General features: G+C 45.5%; 2 protein-coding genes across 6 annotated transcripts in view; one reads left to right on the top strand and one right to left on the bottom strand.

Moving 5' to 3' along the window:
• LOC146195532 (uncharacterized) overlaps positions 1-24,043 on the bottom strand; it is a 113,853-nt gene that overhangs the window by 3,855 nt on the left and 85,955 nt on the right. The gene's annotated exons all lie outside the window — the stretch shown is intronic.
• LOC146195533 (uncharacterized) overlaps positions 1-24,043 on the top strand; it is a 52,446-nt gene that overhangs the window by 19,298 nt on the left and 9,105 nt on the right. Inside the window, exons 3-4 of the mRNA XM_084597857.1 lie at positions 8,722-8,865; positions 16,499-17,845. Of these exons, the coding sequence (XP_084453983.1) occupies positions 8,722-8,865; positions 16,499-17,845 (1,491 nt within the window). The remainder of the gene's footprint in view (positions 1-8,721; positions 8,866-16,498; positions 17,846-24,043) is intronic.

The following is a 24,043-nucleotide window of genomic DNA, read 5'->3' as shown; positions in this document are numbered from 1 at the left end:
GGTTTACAAATTAACCCATGATTTAAAGCTCATGTAGACACTCCTCTATCATGAGATAGAGAATTTGCCCGGTTTCTTGGCTCGGCATCCAGCAATGTCGAGAACAGTGGCCTTCAGACATGGCGCTGCACTTTCCATTAGCCGGCGCAAAGTCATCCTTTAAGTTCCGTCACTCGACCGTTCGGCTGCTGTAGAGGATTGTTTCCTTACCGCCTCCATGCACGAAAGTGCAACAAGTTTAAGCAGCTCCATCTTTCAATGTGCCGGTGCCTAAAAAATTCCGCTAAACAAACAAAAGTTCGGTGAAATATTTCCTTTTCGGGTCGGCGGGTAAACAAAGTGGGCCAGCCGCACCACGCTCAAAACAGAATCAATGTTATCAGTGCATAACAGCCGCATACAGTTGCTTGTAACTGCAAGAAATTGCAGAACACAGAAGCCTGAAGGCATCGTCTATAACAAAACTTGTCAGGTGGATTGGATAGGCTCATTTTAGATTTTTTAAAGGATAGGTTTGGTTTCGTTCTTACTGAGCCTGCTGCTTGCTGCGTCTTCCAGGCTGCAATTTAAGTTTCACGCAGCATCGTGATTACAAACGTTTTTATGGTCATTGCACTTTTTGTCAAAAAAAAAAATTGAAGAATGCAACGATGAAACACGGCACAAATGTAAATAAGTGTTTAATAGAAAGCTATATCCCATACAGAAATTTCCTGTGGTCAGCTGTAAAACATCCTTTGCACGGTCGGCTATAGAAATTGGCCCAAATATCTGGCTCTCTTTAGACTTTTCTATACTCTGTTCATAGAAGTCTTTAACCTATTCTACAGACTTATGGTTCCCAGGGTTTAGCATTTTTTATGGTCAGTTATAAACTTTTATGGTCAGCTGTAGACACCTTTTTGTATGGTCAGCTATATATATTTGGCCCAAAAAGCTACAGCCATTCCTGTGGTAGTCGTCAGGTTTTGCTTTAAGCTACAATTTCTGTAGATATATATTTGCCTACCGTAGTCTTTAGCATTTTCTGTGGCTGCGTACAAACTATTATGGTCAGCTATAGAAAATTCCTTGTATGATCGGCTACAGATATTTGTCCTGAAAAGGTATATAGCCTATAATAGAAGTCTATAACCTATGAACTACTTCTGGTGTCCTAATGTATTGCAGCTTGAAGCATTTTCAATGGTCAGGTACAGAAACCTCGCTCGCGCATGTGTACGTGTATGCGCGTCCGTGCGTGCCCGTGTGTGTGCATGCGCATTTGTGTACGTGCATGTTTGTCATGCTCTACATCTTCGGACGTTTATTTTCAATGCGATGCCTAAATAAATGAAAATTGGCCAGCAGTCCCCACTACTAAAACCATCGTGGGTCGGAGGTATTCACCGCAGGCGGATTTCTATGCGGCGACAGCTAGTGCTCCTGCCAGATATACCAAGACTGTGACGCAATCCATTTTTCATACAGCATTGCGGTTGATGACATAGGGTTTCTCGTTGCATACAGCACACAACTTAATCAAGTTAGAGGACAAGTCGCACAAGGGATTCGAACCGACGATTTATGTGCCTTCAAATAAGGGTGTATGACTATTGGTGTATAGCTTTTGGTAGAAACAATACTCTATAGCCAACTAAAAACGGTTGTATGGCTTGCAGTCTGCAGCTTTATAGGCATTGATATTTCTATAGACGGCTAAAGGACTATATGACTACCAGTGCAACGCTTCAGGAGCATACAGTTTTCAATAGCCGGCTAAAACAGGTTATATGACTTCCGGTCTGTAGCTTTAGAGGAATTGGCATTTCTATAGTCAGTTAAGTATAACTGTATGACTACTGGTCTATAGCTTCAGGAGCATACACTTTTCTATAGCCCGCTAAAGCAGCTTATATGACTTTGTCTGTAGCTTTACAGGCATTCACATTTCTATAGAAAGCTAGAGATAACTGCATGACTACTAGTAGTCTATAGGTTTACGAACATACACTGTTCTATAGCCAGCTACGCAGCTTATATGGTTTGCGGTCTGAACCTTTATATGCATTCGCATTTCTATAGTTAGCTAAATGTAACTGTATCACTAGAGTTCTATAGCTTCAAGAGCATACTCTCTTATGATGCCAGCTAAAGCCGCTCATATGGCAGTCTAGCTTTAGAGGCATTCAAATTTCTACAGACAGTTAAAGCTAACTGTATGAATAGTTGTCTATAGCTTCAGGAACATACAATTTTCTATAGCCTGCTAAAACTGATTCTACGACTTGCAGTCTGCAGCTTAAGAGCCATTTCTATCTCTATAAAAAGGTAAAGATAACTGTATGACTTATAATCTATAGCTTCACGGACATATGGTTTTCTATACTTAGCTAAAGAGATTTACAACGGTTAAGAAGCTATACCAAAGTGGTGTAGAATTTTCTACAGCTGCCTACAGATGTTCCAAAGGCACTTTATAGCTGACTATAAAAGGCCATAGATAGATATAGCTGACCATAAACTTTTCCATTGAAGAACATAGACCATTTTTATGGGATAATAATTCTCACACTTCCGATTCAATGGCGTTACTGATTTAAACGCAGTTCAGACGAGCACGATGACTACAAACTCATCCCTGTGTAAAAGAGAACACAGTGACGGACGTACAGTGGCTGTCCGCTGGGCATAGTGGTTGGACCATCCGCTTTCGTGCTTACGCTGCAACTCAAGTGGACGTCCCATCTCGGTCGCCGGGTTCGCACATCCGTCGGGTGTCATGTGCCGTCTGGCACTGCTAACTACGTATGACGCGAGAGAGGTTCACAAATAAGGATGATGCCGCGAGAGAAGTTCACAACAAGGATGATGCTTTTCATTTCGCTTTTTTTTTGTTTTTTAAATATTTTATGCAGCGATACCATCAGGAAACACTAGCTTTTCATTCTAAATGGTTGACACCTTTGACCACATTTGGTTTTCGAATATTTGGTCTGGTTTGGTTTCATTTATAGGTTTTAACGTCCCAAATTGACTGAGGATAGAAGACATGCAGTAGTGATGGTTCCAGAAATTCCGAACACCTGGGGTCCACTGATATCGCGCAGTACACGGGCGTCTTTCCTTTCACTTCCATTGAAAGCCGGCCGCCGCGCCCGGCATTGAATCCTGCGTCCTTTCGTGCAGGAGTCCAGCGCCCAGCGCCTCCTAATCTAGGAGGCGTTGCCCAATCACAGCACCACCGCGGCAGATTCAATTATTTACTTGTTGAATTACACTGTAACGTTTCTTAATTAGCGTCTCAAGCATTGGTTTTTCGTTCTGAGCATTTTGACACCTTTCTGCAATTTTTATTTTTCAGTGAATTTTGATCAAATGCACAATTCAAATTTTCTTAATAAGCATCATCAAGCATCGGCTTTTCATTCTGAGCATTTTGATAAGTCTGAATTCCGATTCTTTTACTTTTTCTTTTTTTAACTTTCATTATTGAATCAATCAGTTACTCATTATAAATTTTTCTAATTAGCATAATCAAGCATTCGTTTTTCATTGTGAGCATTTTTGCACCTTTGAACTTCCATTTTCATCTCTTTACTTTCTCAGTAATTTCAGTTAATTATTTGATCAATTACACACTCCCAGTTTTCTTAATTAGTATCATGAAGCATTAGCATTGCAGTTAGCATTTCGACACCTTTGAACCTCCGCTTTCAGTTTTGTCATTTTTCGTTTCCTAGTTCCTCAATTATTCAGTTACAATGGTTTCATTAACTCATCATCACCTATACTGCAGCAGTCGTCAATCTCTAGAACCACAAATTACCATATGACTTTCTCACGCAGCCCCTGTTTATTTTCGGCACGCACTACCGACAACTACTAATACGACGCCGACGGCTTTACGGCCGGGCGAGCTGTATAAGCTACGGCTTAAAAATTACAGGGGCTCTTAAGTCTGCCAACGTGCCGTACTTGATTTCTGCGTTTCTTTGCTTAGTACAGACTTTTAGTTTAGCACTACCGCGCATCGCCATCATCTACCGCCACCGCGTGCCGTCAGCCCCACAAGCACTGTATGACCCCTCCGTCCCGAATCCGTTGGAATTTTACGGGAATGTGGCGCCATCTGTCGTCATCAGGGTCATCTGCGTATGCGTACTGGTTCACAAACAAGGATGATGCTTTTCATTTGGTTTTTTTTTTTTATATTTTACGGTCGAGAGGTAGCGGTAGATGGTGGCGGTTGGCGGTAGCCCTAAACTTAAAGTCGTAGCATTGTTTAGTTGTCTTTTCTGTTGGCCAAATTCGGACGAGTCAAACTTTGGTCTCCAGAGGGCCAAATGTTCCGGGTGCTCCATTCCTATTTAGAGGCCACCCCTGAATGGATTATACTCGATTTAGGTTAGACAATTTTTTTTTTTTTACGATTCTAGCAAGGTAAGGTAGCAAAGTAGCAAGGTTTAAGGATGCCAAATGTTAGCGCAATGGCGTTAAGGGGCCTGAGTTGCAGCATTCATAGTGTTGGCGCTGTTTTCCGTTGTAATTCGAAAATCTGCAAGAGCGCAGAAATAAAAAGTGTTCGGAAGATTCGGGGAATTTAACTGCGGCTTTTCACGCAAGACGCGCACGCAATCATACATCACTGCACCACGTTGCACATTTCGAGTAAAGGCGTGCCAGAGTGTATGTTTTGCTGCACAAGTGCATGCTAATTAAATAATTAAACAGCCCTACAAAATCTGCATTGGAGTAATGCGAAAGCAAGAATGCTGCTGTTGGTTACTCCTGGTTGGTTCTAGTTGTTTAATTAACATCTTGTTTGCCCATTTTAGTCTTTGGTACTTTCAAATTGCGCGCCAATCCCTTCCTATGCCCTTTTTCGGCTCTACTTCCGGTTTTGTGACGTCACATTCTCTACCTTACATTAATTCACTTCTTGTTTAAAGAGAGAGAGATAAGACTTTATTTATGCCGACATGGACCACGGGGTGGGGGCTCAGCCAGGAGGAGGGTCTCCTTGCCGGCTCTCCTGCGCCGTGGCCTCAGTGAAGATCTTGGAGTAAGTCTCCTCCGCGAGGCTAGTCTTCAGTACTTTCAAATTGCGCGCAAATACCTTCCTATGCCCTTTTCTCGGCTCTACTTCCGGTTACGTGACGTCACATACATGACGTCATATCCACTACAACACCGCTGTCACTGCCACCTTCCTCCCTCTTTTTACAGCATGATTCAGGTGCCCACAGAACAAGTGTGGCAGGTACTGCGCCTTTTCTTTCCTGTGAACCAGTTATTCTAATTATTTACCTGATTACCTTATTAGTCTAAATATTTTTTTCGGACACAACAATACGTCCCCTTCTATCGATGGACACCACTCATTAGCCTCTACCACGTCTCAACTGCTCACAACTGTTGCGGAAACGATTTTGCGGACACGTTCTGCTGACACGTTCTGCGCACACGGTCTGCCGACACGGCCGGCGGACAGAAATCTGTGCACATAGCAATGTAATGCTTTCGCATTAAAACTTTGTCATTAAAAAGCAAAATTACGCGACTAATAGTTCATTGCGTAAGAAAGTATTTTCACTAACGTTTATACCGCCAACATACGGCGCGTACAGGAAAACTAGCGATTGTACTTAGCGGCCGCAAAAAATGACGCCAGCGGTTTAATTTGTACGATGTTCTCGTATACAAGGAGGCTGAGCGGAGGCGTTACTTGCACTTCGAGGGCGATGGATACGCTGCCAACTACGGGTGCGGGACATTCGTATTAATAGTTGTAATGTACAGGCGAATATGACACCGCATCGAAACAAACAGCGATGAATGCTGCGGGGTTCTTCGCTGATCAGCTGCCGCGCTCACTGGAAGCTCGATCTGCCTTGGCCGGACTTGACATTACGCTGCGCAATACGATCACCTTGCGTCACTGGTCGCCATCTCCATTCATCCGAACAACCCCAGTAAACACCTCTTAGTAGTTTTTCACGAGTGTGTAAATAACAGTTTTGCGTCATGTGAAGTAGGTCGTTGTATGGCTCAAGAGAATGAGAAACGAGTGAAAAACGCAGTTCAAGCTGCGTCCGACAACACTATCGCGTTCCAGTCTCAAAAAGGCATAACGTAAGCGTCCTATACCCATTTTAGGGGTGATCCATCCCAATCTGAACGTTACCATTGAGTTGGCCATATTTGAATTAGATTTTTGGTCACATTATTAGTTATCCTTGCGGACAGGCTTGCCACGCCTCCCGTCCATAGCTCTTGTCCACCCCGGTCATGAGTCTCGAAACGATTGTGCATTTAAAAACATCAAAACATTTGTTATAGTCCCGTGATCTGACAGCAGTGAGATTTCTGGAACGGCTGTATATCCGAGGTGACATCACGGTGCAGTGTCACGCGGGGCTAGCCCAGTGACCAGCTGCTCTAATGCGCCTACCTCGACTAATACAGCTGGCTTCATCTATTAAGAAGTGTTATGTAAAAATAACATGGGAATACTGTACAAACATGTCTAATGCCATGCCTACAGAGTGAATTCTGAGAAAAAAAAGCCTCATTAATTGCAATTTACAAACTTTGCTGTGTTGTCAGCAAAAAATTCTAGTTTGTCTTGTCGTCAAGAGTAGATATAGGCATCACACTATCCACAGTACTGACGTAGACATATGTACAATAGCTTAAAGATGAAGGCACTTATTCTTAGTGCCGTGTCTGAATAGTTACAAAGGAACTTTGGCGCAATTGATAGCGCTGCTCCTGAACCCACTCAACACAGCCGTCTCCAGATCGCTGCTGCTTTCACATACCGCGCAATCCGCAGTGTATGTAATATGGAACACACAATTTCCACTATTTTTTCTGCACGACATGGCCGAGTTGGCAAAAGCTGCTAACACATTCAACTCCTTTGTGTAGGCGAGTGAGATAGGAATCGAATCCGCCGGGATCCCTTGATCTCTGTCAGGCTGGTAGGAAAGTTCTTATGGCTGGGTTAATGCGGAGCTTTATGTCGATGTTGGGCAGTTTCTTTGTGTAATGTATAGCTTTCGACTGTTTAATATATATATATATATATATATATATATATATATATATATATATATATATATATATATCTGAGATAAAAGAAGCAGAAATAAGGTATTAGTGATTACGTGAGCGGCCAACTTCCTGTGGGCGAAGAAGGATATTCAAATTCGCTGTGGTCGCCGTTTCTCTCTCCACGCTCGAAAGTGTGCTACAATAAATACTGCCATATTAACCAAGACAAGACTATTGCGCCGAGGAAAGCTTGTCTGAATTTTATTTATTTATTTATTTATTTATTTATTTATTTATTTATTTATTTATTTATTTATTTATTTATTTATTTATTTATTTATTTATTTATTTATTTATTTATTTATTTATTTATTTATTTATTTATTTATTTATTTATACTGCAATCCCAGTGTTGGGATTTTAGCAGGGTGGGAATACAAACTATGTAGTTTAACAAAACAGGCAAAAAATAAACAATAATTAAAGTGCAAGTTGAAGCTCTTCTGACAATTAATAATAAAACCAAACATATACAACACAGCGGTGAAATAACAAAAGCAATAAAAAGAAACTAGGTTATATGTTGCGAGAACAACGTCAGTGATGGCTGCAGCACCTCATTGTTAGTGAGGTTATTCCAATCGGAAATAGTTCATGGAAGGAATGAGTATTTAAAGCAGTTATTTCGAACGCGAAAAGGAGTTAAAGTTAGCTGGTGTCGTTGTCGGGTTGCGTATCCGGACGAAAAAACAAGCAAATCGGTGAGTTCTGATCTGTAGTGTCGTTTAATTAATTGGTACAGAAATTTAAGTCGTGCACAACGATTTCGCTCAGTTATTGTCGGTTTATGCCAGCGAATATAAAATCTCAGGACTTAAAAGCAGCAGCTTTCGAACAGGACTGAGCGGAAGAATGTTAAAGGCCCGTCCTTCAGCAAATCCGGTGTTGGCGTTCGAGTCGCCTCCGACGTTACGGCCGGCCAACCACGGGCATGGCAGTGACAAGTCATAGTTATCTGGTGACATGTTCGATGTAGCATATTCGGCATACCAGGTGTTCCATGTGAGCCGGTATGTTTTGGGGCATAGCATGAAAACACCTTCACCGTTACACTACACAGAACAGGCAAAGCATTTTCTGAAGGGGAAGCATAGACAGCCATCACCGCAGCTCAGATGGTAGAAAGCTGCACGCGCCATGAGAAAGTCGTTGTCTCGGTTTCTTTTAAATCATCACCCACTTGCCCCACTATGCTCTCAAATGGTATTTAAATTATAGAGGCGATTACATTAATAGTGTAACTTGAAAAACGCCGATAAAATTTATCATCCTTTCCCTGTTTCTGGCGACTGCTGGTGTCTTTTATGCGTGCACATATCTGTATTTAAGGTGTACAGTGTCACATGAGCGCATGTGGAATCAGTTCTCAGATTTCACGTCATCCTCACTGTAAGTCAGCAAAAAAGGCTTGCTTTCGAAGTGAGCTCCTCATATCAGCTTGTGCTGATATTGCGAAGTAGGATACGCTTGTAAATACAGATTGTTTGCTCATAAAGCAAGCTAAACATTTATTTTAGAGCATAATTTTGGCGTACTTGAATAGCTTATATGTTGCAGGAGACAGCCTTTATTTGAATGAACAGTTTTGCTCTGCAAACCAACAGGATGGCTTGCGTTCTGCAGGGCTGGTATCCGGAGCTATAATACAGGCCTTTGGAGTGCGCAAGTCCGCCACCGTCGGAGGTGTCATCATGGCCGTCGGTCTCTCGGTGTCCGTCTTCGCCAACGAAACAATCTTCCTGTCCTTTTCCGCTGGCTTCCTAACAGGTGAGAATGGCTCCGAGAGCCAGTAGTGAATTGCTTTGAATTTGCACGCTGTACTCAGTCTCGAGCTGCTAATATGTAAGCGTAATACCTAAGGCAGCTGCAAAGAGTTGTTCGCCAGAGAAATGCTAAGGAACGTTGACCTTATTAAACGTCGGTCTTATATTTTCATGCGAAAATGTCCGAGGAAACGCACCGCCACCTTCACCTTTCGCGCAAGTCAAAACTACCGGCAAAGAAAGAGGGGGGGGGGGGGGGGGGGGGAGGCGCTAGCTTGGAATGGCAACCAAATTCAAATTGACGGCTACAAAATTTTTTGCCGCCACCAAAATGAAGCGAAGTTCACATGGATTTAAATTTTGTTTATTTATCTCTGATTGGGGTGGTCGACCTTAGACACGTTCCCCAAGACGTCGGTGCACCGTCGCCAAGTGTTCCTTGATTATCTTAGTGATCATTTTGTATTCTATTTTAGCGCACTGCTCTTTTCTGCGCGCGCATCGGATGTCTGGCTCACAATGATCACCCTACACCCTTCGTCTTGCCTAGCGCTTTAAACATGTGCGCTGTTTTTAACAGGGTGCTGTTTTTGAGAGTTGACATTCGATTTGAATGCTGGGTTGTATGGGGCTCGCCACTATTACCGTATGCAGTGCGTGTTAAAGGCTGAAAACAGAGGTGCGTGAGTGGGGTCTCTTTGCTGTAACAGTGTGGAATTGTGTCATTAGCAGAGGAGTAGAAAGGGGATCTGAGCGAGCAGCTTGCTGTGATAAGGACGCTTACTCGGAATTTTAGGATATACCAGGAGCTTCTAGGTCCAAACTTTTAAGACAAAGGTAGCTGTGTTTGGATTTCACTGAATGCTGATGCTATACGGCTACACACACACACGCACACACACACACACACGTATATGTATGTATATATATATATATATATATATATATATATATATATATATATATATATATATATATATATATATATATATATATATATATATATATATTTGATTAATTGATTGACTGAATGAATGGTTGATTGATTGATTGAATGCCCTTTATTGAATGGGAAGGCTCAGGGCCGTGGATGGAGGTAAAAGGGAGTAGACAAAAACTTCATTGTTTGCACAGGTCGTCACTCAAATCATATTGCTCTGACCAGGCCACTAAGGGAGCCATACTTGGCAAATATTATCTTCTGTTATCATCAGTTTCTAGAAGGGAACGGTAGTTCAGGCGGTAGTGTTTGATCTCGGAGCGTCTAGTAGACAACGCAGGGCAATCCCACTGTAGATGAGATATGCCGCCGCGCGTTAGAGTCGTACAGTGGGGGCCCGTAATCATCTCTGTACACTGACGCCAGCGGGCTATAATACGTGGCGTGTAAGCCGCATTGGCGATGAGCTTATTCAAGATGCCTTCTTGACTTCGGGTGAGGTGGGTTTTTCGCGTAAAATGTTGGTCTGGGGTAGCCACCTGCAGGCTTCATGCGATGCTGACTGAGGCTACGAAGACTGGTCCGTGTAGAGTGCATAAGACAAGAGAAGGGGTGAGTTGCCCGCCCAAAGTCGAGTAAGGATGAAGCAAGGGGGGTGGGGAAGTAAATGTGGAAGTAAATCCCACCTGCCAAGGCAGCCGCGGCGTGTGCAGCCGCATTGTCTCCTGATTCATCCGAGTGATCTGGGGTGCATTGAATAACGACAGTTCTGGTCGCGAGTTGATGGCGTTTAAGGAGGCGCTGTATGGCCGTCGTATTTGCATCTTGCGAACCAAGAGTAGCGATTTCCTTGTAAGCTTCATAGGAATCAGTAAGAATACGCATTGATCCAATTCCGGTGCAAGGCACTCCTGACAAGGCTCCCCAAGTTGCGAGGAGTTCAGCATGAAGAGGGGTACCTTGAGGTAGGTGACAAGCATAAGCGCCTGAAAGGGAAGGGTTTTCATCGCATACCCAGCCCATAGATGCAAATTCGCTTGTTATCAAAGCGTCGGTGTAAAGTATATATATTCTCTCGAGTTCATCTCTGCTACTGCGAGTTCATTCTGAACAGCTGGATCCATTTAGGTTCACTGAACAAACACGCCCCTACAATTGGTGGAGGTGCTGGGTACGGGGATATTTCAGCGTAGCGAGTAAGATGGTCTCCCACGATAATCCACCGGTTGCCAGCGGGAGTACTAGGAAAAGGGTCATAGAGATCTATGCCAATGTGGTCAAACGGACGGGCAGGACAGGGTAACGGCTGCAACGAAGCAGGAGACTTCTCAGGAGGAGTTTTACTGTATTGACGAGATTTGCAAGCATGCACGAAATGTCGCACAACGCAGTACGCTCCACGCGAGTAAAATCGCAGACGGAGGTGCGTGTAGGTTTTCTGTACACCACCGTGGGTACACTTTGGGTCAGAATGGAAAGCTTCGCAAATGTCAGCTCAGAGATGACGTGGGATGACCAGGAGCCATTTCCGTCCGTCAAGCAAATAGCTGCGGCGATAGAGCAGACCGTTACCAATGGAGAGGTGGTGGGCTTGGCGGATTTGAAAGAAAACTCAAAGGTGCACTGATCCATGGGTCATTCCGCTGTGCGGTGGCCCTGTCGACAGTGACAATGGTCGACAAATCATAGGCAAAGACAGGGTCAAGCAAGGAAGCGCTAGGTGACGGGAAAGAGCGTCCGCGTCCGTATGCTTCAGGCCTGATTGATAAATGACATGAATGTCATATTCTAAAGACGGAGAGCCCAGTGAGCAAGGCGGCCGGATGGGTCTTCCAGAGAGGCCAGCCAGCACAAAGAATGGTGACCGATCACCACGTAGAATGGTCGGTCGTACACATACAGACAAAATTTTCTAATGACCTAAATAATGGCCTAACATTCACTTTTTATTACAGAATAATTAGACTCCGCTTTCATCAATGTTCGGCTGGAGTATGCCGACACATACCTCCTGAAACCAGGGCCGGCTTGCACGATAAAGTCCGAGCTAAGTCCAGACTTAAATGGTGTCTTTAGAAAGACCAAGCTTATTTAAGACGGCTCGTGTTCCGAACGTCGAACGCTTCGGGTTCATGTTCACCAGAGTGGCTTCCCAGAACGGCTTCAGCAACCGCTTGGGGCATTTTTCCTCGTAACACAACCTTAAGCCGCAAAAAGCAATGGCACGGATTTTACACAACGCAAAATTGACGGAATGTGTACATCTTACAGCAGGGACAGTGCCAGCGCATCCCTGTATTTCCCTAATTTCTCTTCTTAGACACCTGGCGTCCTTGTGTCTTAACCAAGACAGCACCAGAGTCGTAATCATACAAGCGACTTATTCAAGTCAGGACTGAAGCCCAGTCTTGACTCCAGTCTTAAGCGGCCATGCTAGTGGCCTATTCTTTAGACTCCAGTTAAGTCTGGACTTAGCTAAGACAGTCTTAAGATTGTTTTGTGCAAGCGGGCCCAGGTTTACGTTGGCTGAGGATGGCAACGAGCCCAATACCGCCGGCATCAGTGTGAATCTCCGTAAGCGCAGTCGGATCAAAATTGCGTAGAATTGGAGGCGAAACCAAAAGGTGACGTAAAGTTTCGAAGGCGTTATCGCAGGTTAGAGTCGAGGCGGAAAGGTCGAAGCTGCCGGCAAGGAGCTGGGTCAAAGGAGCGATGATAGAGGCGAAGTTCAAGATGAAACGCCGAAAGTATGAGCAGAGGCTGATAAAGCTCAGGAGCTGCGTCAGGGAGGTTGGCTTGGAAACTCGGCGAATGCACGAAGTTTGGTGGGGTCGCGAAGAATGCCATTCTTAGAAACTTCGTGGCCTAAAATTGTGAGTTTTCTGGTGACAAAGTAGCATTATTACAAATTCAACTGTAGCGCAGCGTCGGCGAGACAAGTGAGGACATGCTGCAAGCGGAGAAGGTGAGAATAAAAATCGGAAGAAAAAAAATACGATGTCATCCAGATAACAAAGACAAGTCTGCCACTTGAGTCCGCGGAGAACACTATAAATCAAGCGCTCGAAAGTCGTCGAGGAATTGTAAAGTCCAACGGGCATAACGTTGAGCTCGTATAAACCGTCTGGTGTTATAAAGGCAGTTTTCGAGCTGTCAGCGCCAGTCATGGGTACCGGCCAGAGCGCAAATTCAAAGAAGAGAAATACTCTGCTTCATGTAAACAGTCCAACGCGTCGTCATTCTGTGGCAGAGGATAGACGTCTTTGCGCGTGATCTTGTTTAGTCTATGGTAATCGACTCAAAACCAGATGGAAAAACCAGATGGAATCATCTTTCTTAGTGCCAAAAGAACCAGAGAAGCCCATGGACTGTATGACAGCCCGGCGAAGCATATCGTCCACGTTATCAGCAATGACTTGACGCTCAGAAACCGACACGCGATAAGGATGCTAGCGAAAAGGTTCGTTTGTACCGGTGTCGATTGTGTGGGTAAGGACACAGAACAATTGTAGGGGTGCGTTTATTCAGTCGACCCAGATGGATCCAGCTGCCCAGGATGAACTTGCAGCAGAGAGTCAGGCGTAGCGAATCACGAAGAGAGCGCCCAACTTCGTCCTCGGGTGCGCCAGCACGCGATGCATACCAGTGGCTATAACGACGAACATTCGCACACTACTATTTGGCGCGTTGTTTTTCCTTCCGCTTTGCATTTATATTCTCTCTCCCTAAAGTCATCATAAAATCTTGCAATACCAACGACAATACAAATAAAAAAGCACATTATCCCCAATATTTGCCTTGAACTGTTGGCTCCTTCAAATTATATATATATATAGGACGAGCTCCAATTCTACAAGTACGACATACTCATTGAACTAGAATTCGCAAACGATGACATATGGGGCAGCTTCCGCCCGTCCGCGGTACAGCACAGCATAACGGTGAACTGTTGGCACTCTGCGCCGGTTGTCCGCATGGCAGCGCTATTCTTTCCTTTACTTTCAACTGGGAAGTTTTCAGGGTAGTAGAACCACACTGGAGTCTGGTCGGCGTTCGCTATCTGAGACACGTATAGTTGTGCTCATGGCGCAGACCGAGGACGTATTTTGGAAAGCTGATCGCCTTGTCGTTGTAGTCGAGGGGCAGCCGCTGGTAAAGCGTGGTACTTTGCCGAAAAGTTAGGCCCATTTTCGTTAGACATCTTCGTGACCAGCCAAAACAAGATTTAAAGTCCCCGCGCGTAGCCGTTGTTTCGCCCTTCCATTGCATAGCGGAACAACTGTCCTTGCAGCTCAGGATGCTTGCACGGCTTGCCTCGAAAAGCACGCCTTTTGTAGCTGGTGTTCTTCAACTCATTTTTCAGTCTTCACCAGTATGCTTGCCCATCGTGCTAGAATGGCAATGTTCGATGGCAATTCACGAAAAATAAAGCGGAAAGCACACAAGAGCCGCAACTACTGCGTGCGGCCAGGCCAAACACGTTACCATTACACACTTGCCTTTGACAGTCCCAAATTAAAGCCGGGGTTGTCGGACTGGCGATATCGCTGCCGATATGGGTTGCGGAAGTTGGCGCCAGAGGAAAAAATATGATAATGCTGATGACCTGCGTCTTCGGACGCCCTTCGTGGGAGGCATCTGGAAGCTCCTGTGTGTGTGCATTTAAAGGCAATTCTCGTGTGGTTCGTAGAAAGTTTTGGGTGCGTCCCTTACACGGATTTTTTTAATGTTTGCTTCGGCAAATGTGGCGTGCTACCAATATACTGATGCGGCGCGTACACGCATTTACACGGTATGCAGTACGATAGAGAAAAGGCCCTGCTGGAAAAAAAAATGATGAATAAATTCAACTCAATAAGAATCTGAAGGGGCAGAAATAGCGGAATTGGTACACCTAGCAGAGAATCCTACCAGAGAAGTTAACACATCTGTGTAGCGCGCAGCTAAATGTCTCGCTGCTGAAACCCAGCTGAGTAGCTCTGAACGAAGGAAACTTTTGAACAATCAATGATACAAATAAAATTTTACAAGGAGTCTGAAGAAAGAGTTTTCGGAGCGAGATGGGACAGCGAATGGACATGAAAACATTATCCAACGGGTATCTTCTGCTTCCTCTTCTTCTACACCTGAGTGCCTCTTCTTTTTCGCAACCCGGCTACGGAGGCGTAGTGCGCATCTGGTGTAGCCCTGCGTGGAGACGCGCGCATAAGTAATGCGGCGACTACTGCTGGGATGCTGCTGCCAACCTCGTCTCGTCCTCTCTGGTGCGTGCGCGGCGTACGTGACTATCCTCTGCACTCCCCCTCTCCACAGAAGCTGGCGCGCGCTCTCAAGGTCATGTTTCACAAACTATGACCCCCGGAATTACCTAGCAGAGTCAAGCTATCGCTTCAATAACAGATATTTCTCTATACCATGAGAATTTTCGACAGTTAGAAAGGAAAGGTGCTACAGAACTACAGAAAAGTAATACAGAAAAAATTACAGAACTCGCGAAATGTACTCAGAATTACAGAAACCTGTAACGTTAGGACAGAAGTACAGATAATTTTATAATATTTTTCACACATTTCTCTATTTTTACAGTTAGTTTTGGAAGATGCACACGGATAACGAGTTGTCGCTACTTATCCTTCGCTGCGAGAAAACCAGATGCTCTCAGTCGCGGCTTTCTTTTTCTTTCTTTTCCAGCTCTTGTGTATATATAGCACAGGAACCAGCAGACAAAACGGTTTTTCCTTGTGTACCAGTAAGAACGTTTGTGACACAACAATACGATATGGGCGAAAACGATTTACATACGTTTCACTTGCCTTCTGCCTGCTAACATGTTCCCGTAATCGCATGCTTGTTATCGCATCGCTTTTTTTAGTTGCTTTAAGCAGTTCCAAAATGCTCTAGTTAGCTATAACAATACCCCTGCCTGCGATTTTACTGATATTAGTCTCCAAACACATCGTTATCTCATTTTACTTTTAAGAGGGCGTTAAGCGTCCTCGAAGTTTTCTAGTGAGTTACTGCAAAGTCCTTTTTCTCCAATTTCACATATCTTTATATGAAGCCTGGGGTTAGACTCTTGCCTAAAACTGAAAAATGAAATAAAACATAACGTACTTGCGCTCATACTTCGCATTTAGCCTACTTAGCCAAATGGCCTGCAATGTTTCCTTCGATTGTACCCCAAAAATATACCTTGTTCGTGAATGTGTACATAGACGCATGTAGCACCCACATGTCTGTGGTCATTCAGTTTGCCCAAAACGTGCTCGAAGAATACTTTGAGAATGAGCATGACCCGCAAAATGTGGTTTAAATTAAATCAAACCATTTTTTTTTTGTTTTCAATGTTACATTAGACAGATAAATGACTGAAGTTAATGACCTTCTAGTGGGAATCAAGAAAAATAAAAGAGCATGTGGTGTGAAGAGAGGACAATCGATGGTCGCCAAGGGCCACAAATTAGATACCAAAGGAAGGAAAGCGTAGCATGGGGCGGCAGAAAGTCGGTTGGATAGATGAGGTTAACTTCGCAGGGATCCAATAGATGCAGCTAGAAAAGGAGCGGATTAATTGCTGAGACATGGGAGAGGCCTTCGGCCTGCAATGGGTATAGCTCATAGCGATGATTTTAGACTAGCGCGTGACACTGCACCGCTCCCTCTTCGTAACCTTTACATTCCCTCGTTCTCGTTCCAGGATCCGGGCAGGGCATACTACTCAACAGTCTTATTGTGTGCGTGAGCCAGTACTTCGACAAGCGACGTGGATCTGCACTTGGCCTGAACATGGCAGGCGCAACGGTCGCGTCGCTCGTGTTCCCGAATCTATACGAGTTCCTGCTCGCCGAATACGGTCTCCGTGGCACGCTGCTTATCTTGGGAGCATCGTTGGGAAATGTGGTTGCGCTCGCCATGTTTATGAACACTCCTCCGTGGGAGGAGGATAGCAACGAGAACGCCTTAACCCAAGCGGTGACCGATGCACGACGCAGCCCTTACGACACACCAGCGGCCGGACGAGTGTCCATTGTATGCGGCGGTGCGGATGATGATCAGGACAAGCTCTACCTTGAGATCGAACAGCCACCGTCCTTTTCTCAGAACAGGAAGCCGACTCTCATCAGCGTGGCGAACCGGGGAGGCCCCTACAGACGGGGAACCATAATCAGCGTGAATGACCGCAGCAGTGTCCTTGGGACGCGAAGGGGAACCATCATCAGCGTGGGAGACCACGCGAAAGCATCCCGACGTGACACGTTCGTGTCAGAGTACCCTTCGGTGCTGTCCAGGCGAGGAACTCTCACGAGCAGCGTAGGCGACGGTGCCGAGTCGGTCTCCATGGCGCCGGACTTGAACGAGAATCGTACCAGGAGAGGAACTATGTTCAGCGTTGCGGGTTCTCTTCTAGTGACAAACCGCAATGCTAGGTGCGCCAGCGTGGTAGACACTAATGCGGTTCGAAGGGGCACCGTACTGAGTATCGGCAACTCGTGCAACCTGGATGCCGCGTCCTTGCATGCAGACTCGCTCAGAATAGAGTTGCCCGTCGTGGAAGAGAAGCCCGAGTCGGTGCTGCGCAACGCACTGGAGGTGCTCAAAACACCGCGCTTTTACTTCCACGCACTGAGCTTCGTGTCGTGGAGTTTCTTTTTGGACTCATACCTGACGATCATGTTTGACTTTGCAGAAGACATCGGCGTACCTCCCAGTGAATCCGTGCTCGCGCTCACATTATTGTCGGCGACGGACACCGTGGGACGATTGTTTGTACCCTTCCTGAGCGATTACGGCCTCATATCCAACTGTGGCCTCCTGACTATCTCCTACTTCACGCTTGGGCTCTTGCAGCAGTTGGGGCCCTTTATTCAAGGAAAGCTGGCTTTCATGTCCCTGTCAGCAGCCATGGGTCTACCGGCTGGCTACATAATGGTTGGAGCTCCTGAGATTCTCTCCACAGAGATCGGCACAAAGAACCTGCCAATTGCCTACGGATTCATGACAACGCTCACGGCTATCGGAGGTTTTGCCAGGCCGCCTGTCGTAGGTAGGTATGAAATTCACTTGTGCGTTTATATACAAAGCTTGCAGTTAAGTCTCCACTTAGGAGTTTGAAAGGCTATGGGTAAAAAACTTTTAAAATCATAAGCACCCGATTTATTCCTAACAAAATACGTCTGTCACTCCTTGCAAATCAAGACGTGTTAGACGTAAAGCAGCAGGAAGAGTTACTTCAGGACCTTTTAATGAATTAACGCACGGATGAGTTTATTCCTTTGAGTAGAGATGATAATCCCGCTCAAACTTTTCAGGTCGTTTTTCTCTCGAAAAAGTTAAGCAATACGCTGCAATTGTGTTGAAAAAAAAAAAAGCGCTCACACTCGTGTACGTGACGTCATCCTGTTGTCGCATGAAGTACTTAGCAAAAGTTAATGTATTTTCGTTAGCGCTCACCCTTTGAGGCCAACATTAGTTAAGGTCCTCCTTTAACACATTCAGTGATGAGGAGGCAAAAGTAACGGTTTTATTTTCGAGAACCTAAATTGGATGGTTATGATTAAGAAACATTTCACATTGCTGTCTGGTGAATCATTTTCCATTCCCACTTGAAAACTCTAGACCCTTAGTAAATGCTGTAAGACATGTACTATACAATAAATTGTCACAAATATAGAAAGAGAGGCAGATCAGCGGTGACCTTGCGGTCAGCGCTCATATAATCTAACTACGCGAGCTTCCTCTTCTTATGCCAACTGGTAAACCAGGTGGTAATATTGCCTCCCCTCCAAAAAAGAACAATAGCACAAAAGCATCAAGTGCGGCAGTACAAGGCAATTAACTCGTGGTATCAATAGTAGCGAAAAGCAATAATTAAAATGTCGTGCACAAAAAGGTCTCAAACCACGACGATATTACACATCTCCGAGTAAAGTAAGCTTTCAGTCAGGCAATGTGCACAACATCTCAGGCAGGTTGGCGATGGCTTTGGTTGGTTGATACCGTTGGGAACACTTCATATGTGACGTCCATGGCACGGCACAGTATTTTTTCCGTGCCGAAGTATCTGCACATTATTTTTCAGACAGTGCTAGGTGTCTCACAGGGTCCAAACTCGAACTTGTTTTAAAGGTACATAACTGACAAGCCGGTGCCGAAGATTGTACCAGTGCGCATCCACAGGCGGCTGATCTTGAATATTGAGGCGGGCAACTTGGCGCGCTTCCTCAGCGCGCTAGGAGAATAGCCCAGCTTTCAGCACCAACGCCTTGTCGTCAGAAGCGCATGGTATCATGGCGTCTAACATCGTCTGGACTTTCAATTCGTAGATACAGGAAACAGAGTGCACCGAGTCGTTTCTTGCATGACAGTGTTATAAGCGTATGTTACATAAGGAATGACGTCATCCCAGTTCTTGTGCTGCGCGTCCACATACATCGTGAGCATATCGGCAATGGTTCTATTTAACCTTTCTGTCAGCTCATTACTTTGAGGATGATAAGCCGTAGTCTTGTGGGTCGCGTGGCTGAGTTCGAACACATCTCGAAATGAGCTGCGCCGTGAATTCTGTGCTTGTATCCGTAATCCTATACGATGAGGCACCATGCTTCAATACGATTTGGTGTATGAAAAGTTAGCGATCGAGGAAAGCGTCCCACCGCCTTGGTGTCCGCATACTTCATTAAATAGTCTGTTGCAACTATCACCTATTTTTTCCCGGCTGCATGACTAGGGAAGGGGTCCAGAAGATAGATACAAACTTGATCGAATGGAGTAGCGGGCTGTGTAATTGGCGGCAGCAAACCTTCATGCTTTAGCGGTGGTGACTTGCGGTGTTGGCACTGGCGGCAGCCCCTGACGTAGTGGTGAACAGTGGCATCAAGTTTCGGCAAGTAGTAAACCGGACGAACTCGAGAAAGCATGTGGGTAAAACCTTGATCTCCGGCGGATGATTCATCGCAGCCTCCTAGGAAGATGTTTACACACAGATCTGAAGGATCAAAAAGAAGATAGGAAGAAGATTCCACTAGTCGAGTTCCCTTCGAACAAAATACCATTGCGCAAATAAAACTAAGTGACCGAGAATGATGACCGGGTACTTAAGCAGCACAACCCTCCATGTGGTCAATAACAGATGCGAGTTCTTCGTCTGCTTGCTGTCATGCCATGAATTGTGTGTCACTGACCACACCATGGAAATGAACTTCATCTACCTAACCGTACATCCCGTCATCAGCTTACTCTGTGGCACGGGTCAACGTCTCGACGTCTTCAGGTTTTCTCCTAGATTTATAGGAAATGGTGTAATCGAACTCCTGTAACCGCTGACACCACCGAGTCAGATGCCCAGACCGGTTTCGAACACTCTTCAGCCAGCACAGGGAATGACGATCGAATATTACCTTGACGGGGTAAATGTAGAGGTAGGGCAGGTACTTCATAGCGGCCCGCACAACGGCCACTGTTTTTCTGATGTAGAACAATTTCACTCGGCACGAGAAAGATTGCTGCTCGCGTACACTATCACCCTTTCGATGCCATCCTGATGTTGGACGACTACAACACCGGCTCCAGAATGGCTGGCATCAGTGCCAGCTGCCTCAGTATTGGCAAAAAGTATATGAGGTGTTTGCTGCCGTCTGCGCAACTCCTCGAAATCTTCTTGTTGCTCGGCGCACCAGACACACGAACGGGCGAGATTCCGTTCTCTCAATGGTAGGGTCCTATGAGCAGCGTCACCTGGCGATAGATAGCAGAAATATTGTAAAAATGAATAAGAGTATTTAAAGCCTGCTGTACTCGTTTCTTCAATGGCGCAATGAATTGACACTGCTTACTTTAGCTCTGAGCGAATAAAAGAACTCGGAATCCTCTAAGCGTAATTTTTTTCTTTTTTGAACGCAACGTAAAAATGAGCTACCAAGATCTTTCCGGGGCGCTGCTCCCCTTTAGGATGCGTTATGTGATGTTTTTAATTCTTAATAGCCGCAAAAACGGCATGACAGTGGTAACACTATTCAATTAGCTTCACCGTAATGATTTCCTGCCTTCAGTGAGTGCATGTTACCTTTAGGCTGCGTTCAGAGACACCTCTCGGTAACAATCGCCGTTTAACCCGCTCAGAGGCAACCAGTGAGGAGAAAGAAGTTGCGGGACGCTACCGCTAAGGAGACGGAATTACGCGACAAACGGTGCATCGCCACGTGTCAGACATTTCAGCGGATCGGCAATCTGGGAGAAGTCAGTATGAAGCGGCAGTAGTACGCGCAACAACCTGGGAAATGTTTTACATTTTTCTTGTTCACGGAAACAAAACCTTTTTCTATAGCGGCACTTTTATCGGGATCGGGCTTGGTGCTGTCTGCACCAACCGCAAGGCCAGGGAAATTCAGTTCACTGTAACCGAAGTGACATTTCTCAGGCTTGAGTGTCAAATCAGCTAGTCGAAGTGCATTCAGCACACTTCACAGGCATACATTGCGTTCAAACGCTTCGGAGAACACAACGACGTCCTCTAATAAACAGCAAATTCGTCATTTAATGCGTCATTTAAAGTCGCCACTGCTGAACATAGGCCAAAAGGCAGTACTTTAAGCTCGTAAACGCCATCGGGAGTAACAAATGTCGTCTTCTCACTGTCCCGTTCATCAACTTCCATCTGCCAGTACCCAATTTTCAAGTCGATGGTATAAAGATACCGAGCCAAGCGAAGTATGTAGTTGGGGTTGTGAATGCGGGGCAGCGGGTAGACATCTTATTTCTTGAGCAAAACCGCAGAGTTTCATCTTTTCTTTCGCTAGGACGACAGGCGATGACTACGTGCTGTGCTATGGCTAATGGCACTATCCGTAATCATCTTCTTGACTTGTGCGTGGACAGCCTCAAGTTCATTTGGGGCGATACGGAAAATTGCTGCCGGACAGGTCGGGCATCGACGGACGTAATAATACGGTGTTTCGTAACGGTAATTGACGCATCTTTAATGAGAATTCAAAGCATGCTGCATACTCTTGCAGCTGAGCCGTTAATTTACAATACCGGTCTGCGGAGAACGTAGAACTAATATCGATGCACACGAGGTGGCCGGAAGGAGGGCTCACGGTTTTAGATGCAAATCAGGCTGAACGTTCTTCGAATTGGTTGGCGAGGTGACAACCGTAGCATTGGCTGTGTTTATTTGAAAAAGAAGGACCTCTGACTGTCTTGATGAAGGTGGATGAGGCTTCGCACTGCAGAGATACCATGTGTAAACTAAAGTGAATGATTTTCCTTGATGACCACTGCCTCATCACACGGACGTTCGCAGGCGACACACACAAAAACACTGACCTGGGGAGGAATCGAAACATTGTCCGCAGAAATTCTCGGCATGAACAAGATTGTGGAATGGCCAAGTCACGATCCGCATTATCTGTTGAAACTGTGAGAGTGCGTGCCTAAGGTGAATAGCAGCCCGTTCTCCCGCAAAAATTCCGCACAAAATATTACGTCGCCGGACACTCCCGTAGCACAAAGCATCTAACAACAAATGGGGTGTCGGGAATTCGCACTCGAGCCATGCGCTGTCCTGTCGGGGTGACTATGTGTCCACCATCGATGAGAATTGATATGCCGGACCATTGCGTTGTACCTTTTCGAAGAAACGTTGCCAGTTTGCCGCTCAAAATGCAGACTTCTGCTCCGGTGTCCGTCCATGTACTAGCCTTGCCTCCATCCAAAACTACAAGTATGTCAAGTGAACGGCGGTTACGCATTTTCGATGTTGTCGTCGTTTTCGTAGGGCCCGTGGCAGCTGACGTTCGCAGGGTCGGGCATACTTTACCGCGCTGTCTTCCAGTGATCTGCCCCAGGAGGTCGTCGTCTTTTGATTTCCCTGGCGGGGGCTAGGGGATCACCCAGGTGCCCCACCTGAGAAAGTCTGGGAAGGTGTGTAGAGGCTGGAAAAGGTGACAGCCGCCGCTGAGAAAAAGCCCTATGCTGTTTAGCGACATACTATTCGATTTCCCTAGGTCGTTGTCCACAGAGTGATCGTGGCGCATTGTGGGGAAAAACCCTGCAGGCCTACTTCACAATAGGGGCACTGTCGAAAGAGATGGGCGAGCTCACCACAGTGAAAACTGAGGGGACTTCAATTCGAGAGCACGCTAGATGTCTGATCGGCGCATATGCGCTCTTTGAATCGAAGTGTATTGGACGGGCTGCATGCATGCCAGAGAGTCATGAGACGCAGGCGAAATTGGCGCCGGAGCTGGTGAAGTAGACAAAGGCGGCGTTGGAGCTTGTCGTACCGGTCGAAATGGCGATTATGGGGGGTGGGAGCGGGGGGACGTCCAAAAACATTCATTGCAGGTGGGGCCCTGCACTATGGTGGGTAAGGCTGTAGGTCATCACCCATTGACAGGCTACCGGCTTGACGTACCTTGTCGCGTTATCTGCAATAAAGGCGACCTTGAGGCGAATGTTCTTGACATTTCAACAGAGCCTCCGAAGCATATATATATATATATATATATATATATATATATATATATATATATATATATATATATATATATATATATATATATATATATGCCTCAGAGGAAGGAAGGGGTACTTGGAATTGTTGTGCATAGTTTTATAAAAACGAAAACAATCAACACTCCAAGCAAAATCAGTGAACATCTACGCATGCGATATTGTTGAAAATTGCATTACCGCAAAAAAAAAAGCAGCGAAGTTTATCCTCACTGTCATCTACATGTACATCATATATATATATATATATATATATATATATATATATATATATATATATATATATATATATATATATATATATATATATATTGTTACGTAGCTGTATTCGCTGTTCGTGCAGAGGATGAAGTGCTACGGACTCCCAGAAGACGACGACGCTGAGATTTGTGAACTCTGTGCTGTCATCAACGTTATTTGTGGGGATAGCTTTCGAACTGTAGATCTTCCCCGTAACAACTCTTGGATGAGGTGCGCTGCTGCCTCATCCAACGCCGGTTTCTCGCCCCGATATCGGTACCGCAATCCAAATAAATAGCGTACCGTTGACAATCGTCCCGTCTGCTTTACTTGCTCTCGCGTTGGTCACATTTACCGTCACTGCCGAAGCCACTGGTACACGTCATCTCGTTAGTTCACCTACGTCGACCACCGCGAAGACTATGCCACTCGCTATTCGTCACCTCGCCCCAACCAGACCCGTGTTGACCCCGCTTCCACTGTCCGTGCT

Source organism: Amblyomma maculatum, chromosome 3, assembly GCF_055883805.1.
Source record: "Amblyomma maculatum isolate TAMU_Amacu chromosome 3, ASM5588380v1, whole genome shotgun sequence".
In the NCBI taxonomy this organism is placed as follows: domain Eukaryota; kingdom Metazoa; phylum Arthropoda; class Arachnida; order Ixodida; family Ixodidae; genus Amblyomma; species Amblyomma maculatum.
The sequence above is the reverse complement of the archived record's forward strand: the minus strand, read 5'-3'. Positions and strand labels throughout refer to the sequence as shown.